The sequence below is a fragment of the Oncorhynchus keta genome, unplaced genomic scaffold (assembly GCF_023373465.1).
Source record: "Oncorhynchus keta strain PuntledgeMale-10-30-2019 unplaced genomic scaffold, Oket_V2 Un_contig_687_pilon_pilon, whole genome shotgun sequence".
In the NCBI taxonomy this organism is placed as follows: domain Eukaryota; kingdom Metazoa; phylum Chordata; class Actinopteri; order Salmoniformes; family Salmonidae; genus Oncorhynchus; species Oncorhynchus keta.
In genome coordinates, this window is record NW_026289120.1 from 132,501 (window position 1) to 137,500 (window position 5,000).

The 5,000-nt window shown below is 44.7% G+C and overlaps 1 protein-coding gene across 1 annotated transcript in view; it reads left to right on the top strand.

The window, feature by feature from the left end:
* The window catches only part of LOC127926122 (adhesion G protein-coupled receptor L3-like), a gene marked incomplete at both ends in the record, with an annotated part of 157,941 nt that overhangs the window by 129,908 nt on the left and 23,033 nt on the right, over positions 1-5,000 (top strand). Inside the window, one exon of the mRNA XM_052511495.1 lies at positions 3,704-3,887. Coding sequence (XP_052367455.1) covers positions 3,704-3,887 — 184 coding nt within the window. The remainder of the gene's footprint in view (positions 1-3,703; positions 3,888-5,000) is intronic.

A 5,000-nucleotide genomic window follows, 5' to 3' on the forward strand; every position in this document is an offset into this window, starting at 1 on the left:
AACTACAGTAACTAGTGCAGTAACTAGTACAGTAACTAGTACAGTAACTAGTACAGTAACTAGTACAGTAACTAGTACAGTAACTAGTACAGTAACTAGTACAGTAACTAGTACAGTAACTAGTACAGTAACTAGTGCAGTAACAGTGCAGTAACTAGTACAGTAACTAGTGCAGTAACTAGTACAGTAACTAGTACAGTAACTAGTACAGTAACTAGTGCAGTAACTAGTACAGTAACTAGTACAGTAACTAGTACAGTAACTAGTAGTAACTAGTACAGTAACTAGTACAGTAACTAGTACAGTAACTAGTACAGTAACTAGTACAGTAACTAGTGCAGTAACTAGTGTTGCTCTGAGTCAGTTACAGTAACTAGTGCAGTAACCAATCAGTAACCTTTGATAATGTGTTATGTAAAACATCTCTAGTCTCTGGAGTAACTAGTCTAACTAGTGCAGTAACCAGTAACCAGTAACACAGTAACTAGTGCAGTAACTAGTACAGTAACTAGTACAGTAACTAGTACAGTAACTAGTACAGTAACTAGTACAGTAACTAGTACAGTAACTAGTGCAGTAACTAGTACAGTAACTAGTACAGTAACTAGTGCAGTAACTAGTACAGTAACTAGTACAGTAACTAGTCCTCCCAGTACAGTAACTAGTGCAGTAACTAGTGCAGTAACTAGTACAGTAACTAGTACTCTAGTACAGTAACTAGTGCAGTAACTAGTGCAGTAACTAGTACAGTAACTAGTGCAGTAACTAGTACAGTAACTAGTACAGTAACTAGTACAGTAACTAGTACAGTAACTAGTGCAGTAACTAGTCAGTAACTAGTGCAGTAACTAGTACAGTCTAGTGCAGTAACTAGTGCAGTAACTAGTACAGTAACTAGTGCAGTAACTAGTACTAACTAGTACAGTAACTAGTACAGTAACTACAGTCTCTCTCTAGTCAGTAACTAGTGCAGTCTCAGTCTAGTACAGTAACTAGTACTACTAACTAGTGCAGTAACTAGTACAGTAACTAGTACAGTAACTAGTACAGTAACTACAGTAACTACAGTAACTAGCTGGTCTGCTCTCGTTCCCTTTGATAATGTGTTATGTAAACATCTCTCTCTGGAGAATTATCCCCCTCCCTTTCTCCTTCTCTCTCTTTTTCCCCTCTCTTTTATTAATATCCTCCCATGTCTGTCTCTCTGTCTGTCTGTTTCTCTCTCTCTCTCTCTCTCTCTCTCTCTCTCTCTCTCTCTCTCTCTCTCTCTCTCTCTCTCTCTCTCTCTCCTCTCTCTGTCTGTCTCCTCTGTCTGTCTGTTTCTCTCTCTCTCTCTCTCTCTCTCTCTCTCTCTCTCTCTCTCTCTCTCTCTCTGTCTCCTCTGTCTGTCTGTTTCTCTCTCTCTCTCTCTCTCTCTGTCTCTCTCTCTCTCTGTCTCTCTCTCTCTCTCTCCTCTGTCTGTCTGTTTCTCTCTCTCTCTCTGTCTCTCTCTCTCTCTCTCTCTCTCTGTCTCCTCTGTCTGTCTCTGTCTCTCTCTCTCTCTCTCTCTCTCTCTCTCTCTCTCTCTCTCTCTCTATCTGTCTCTCTCTCTCTCTCTACCACCTTCCGGAGACACCTGAAACCCCACCTCTATAAGGAATACCTAGGATAGGATAAATCCTTCTCACCCCCCCCCCCTTAAAAGATTTAGATGCACTATTGTAAAGTGGCTGTTCCACTGGATGTCATAAGGTGAATGCACCAATTTGTAAGTCGCTCTGGAGAAGAGCGTCTGCTAAATGACTTAAATGTAAATGTCTCTCTCTCTCTCTCTCTCTCTCTCTCTCTCTCTCTCTCTGTCTCCTCTGTCTGTCTGTTTCTCTCGTGTTAAAGATGTGAGAAAGGAACACAGGTTCCATCCATATGGGTTTCCATCAGGGATTAGCAGGGCCAGAGCCCTGCATCAGAGCCTGATGTTTCCCTCTTCAACCATTTGACTCTCTCACTGCTCAGGGTTACAAGTTCAGAGAGAGAGAGAGAGAGAGAGAGAGAGAGAGAGATTCTCCCTCTCTTCTTCCCTTTCTTCCTCTCTACTTCCCTCCCTCTCTCCCTCCTATTCTCTCTCTCCCTCTCCTCTTCTCTCTCTCCTCTCTCTCTCCCTCTTCCTCTTCTCTCTCTCCCTCTCTTCTTCCATCATTCCCTACGGAGTGCTGCTGTCACTATGAACTCACTCCATTATTTTATAGTCCAAAGCCTACTCCTCTTTATCTCGCTCTTTATTGTCCTCTCTCTCTCTCTCTCTCTCTCTCTCTCTCTCTCTCTCTCTCTCTCTCTCTCTCTCTCTCTCTCTCTCTCTCTCTCGCTCTCTCTCTCTCTCTCTCTCTCTCTCTCTCTCTCTCTCTCTCTCTCTCTCTCTCTCTCTCTCTCTCTCTCTCTCTCTCTCTCTCTCTCTCTCTCCGTTTTCTCTCTCTCTCTCTCTCTCTCTCTCTCTCTCTCTCTCTCTCTCTCTCTCTCTCTCCGTTTCTCTCTCTCTCCCTCTCTCTCTCTCTCTCTGTTTCTCTCTCTCTCTCTCTCTCTCTCTCTCTCTCTCTCCGTTTCTCTCTCTCTCCCCTCTCTCTCTCTCTCTGTTTCTCTCTCTCTCTCTCTCTCTCTCTCTCTCTCTCTCTCTCTCTCTCTCTCTCTCTCTCTCTCTCTCTCTCTCTGTTTCTCTCTCTCTCTCTCTCTCTCTCTCTCTCTCTCTCTCTCTCTCTCTCTCTCTCTCTCTCCGTTTCTCTCTCTCTCCCTCTCTCTCTCTCTCCGTTCTCTCTCTCTCTCTCTCTCTCTCTCTCTCTCTCTCTCTCTCTCTCTCTCTCTCTCTCTCTCTCTCTCTCTCTCTGTTTCTCTCCTCTCTCTCTCTCTCCGTTTCTCTCTCTCTCTCTCTCTCTCCGTTTCTCTCTCTCTCTCTCTCTCTCTCCCGTTTCTCTCCCCTCTCTCTCTCTCTCTCTCTCCCTTTCTCTCTCTCTCTCTCTCTCTCTCTCTCTCTCTCTCTCTCTCTCTCTCTCTCTCTCTCTCTCTCTCTCTCTCTCTCTCTCTCTCTCTCTCTCTCTCTCTCTCTCTCTCTCTCTCTCCGTCTCTCTCTCTCTCTCTCTCTCTCTCTGTTTCTCTCTCTCTCTCTCTCTCCCCGTTTCTCTCTCTCTCTCTCTCTCTCTCTCCGTTTTCTCTCTCTCTCCGTTTCTCTCTCTCTCTCTCTCTCTCTCCGTTTTCTCTCTCTCTCTCTGTTTCTCTCTCTCTCTCTCTCTCCCCGTTTCTCTCCCTCTCTCTCTCCCTTTCTCTTCTCCCATTACGAGTGGTTTGGAGATGTGCGTCTGTGTGTAGTGATAGAGGAGGGTGGAAGGAGTGGAATGCAGGAGCCGAGATAAAACATTTGACATTTGATAAACAAAACAAACCTGGTCTAAAGAGATTCACAGCAAACCTAGACCATACAACTGATCTCAGACCAGTGTAGTCCATATTAACTGATCTCAGACCAGTGTAGTCCATATTAACAACTGATCTTAGACCAGTGTGGCCCATATTAACAACTGGTCTCAGACCAGTGTAGTCCATATTAACAACTGATCTCAGACCAGTGTATTCCATGTTAACAACTGATCTCAGACCAGTGTATTCCATATACAACTGATCTCCGACCAGTGGGTCCCCTCCAGGCCATGGTGTTAATGTGGGTGTATGTCCCCTCCAGGCCATGGTTGAGACGGTGAATAACTTGCTCCAGCCCAGGGCCCAGGCAGCATGGAGACAGTTGCCCACGGGGGAGCAGCTTCGCTGGGCTACCACCCTGCTGGACACGGTGGAGGCTGGAGCTTTCATGCTGGCTGATAACCTGCTGAAGACGGACACCGTGGAGGAGATCACCGACAACATCCGTGAGTAGATGTTACATTAATTAATTAATAAATGTTTTATTTTACCTTTATTTAACTAGGCAAGTCAGTTAAGAACAAATTCTTATTTTCAGTGACGGCCTACCAGGGAACAGTGGGTTGACTGCCTGTTCAGGGGCAGAACGACAGATTTGTACCTTGTCAGCTCGGGGGATTTGAACTTGCAACCTTCCGGTTACTAGTCCAACGCTCTAACCACTAGGCTACTGTCACCACGGTAATGTTATTATATTATGAAGCCTGCTACTGTGCAGAACACTACCGACGACATCCGGGATTTTTGATTAGATGTTGATGTAACCAGGAAGTCTTGTTGAGAACTGGCTGAGAGAGTTGGACAAGAGGCATCATTCATGCTTGTCCCAAAAGGTTGAATCCAAACTTCAAATAAATCGTTTATGTATATTAGATGTAATTATGAAGCGTTTATTGTCAGTAGGTAGTTATCCCTACACTCGGAACTAAAAAGGGTTACGAAAGGGTTTTATTGACTCTCCCCATAAGAGAACCCTTTTTGGTTCCAGGTAGAACCCTTTTTGGTTCCGGGTAGAACCCTTTTTGGTTCCAGGGAGAACCCGTTTTAGTTCCAGGTAGAACCCTTTTTAGTTCCCGGGTAGAACCATTTTTAGTTCCAGGTAGAACCCTTTTGGGTTCCAGGTAGAACCCATTTTAGTTCCAGGTAGAACCATTTTTATAATATAATAATAATATATGCCATTTAGCAGACGCTTTTATCCAAAGCGACTTACAGTCATGTGTGCATACATTCTACGTATGGGTGGTCCCGGGAATCGAACCCACTACCCTGGCGTTACAAGCGCCATGCTCTACCAACTGAGCGACAGGATTTAGTTCCAGGTAGAACCCCTTTTGGTTCCAGGTAGAACCCGTTTTGGTTCCAGGTAGAACCATTTTTAGTTCGGGTAGAACCCTTTTTAGTTCGGGTAGAACCCTTCTTAGTTCGGGTAGAACCCTTTTTAGTTCCAGATAGAACCCTTTTTAGTTCCGGGTCGAGTGCTTTTTAGTTCCATGTAAAACCCTTTCCACAAAGGTTTCTACATGGAACTCAGAAAGGTTCTACTTGGAACCAAAAAA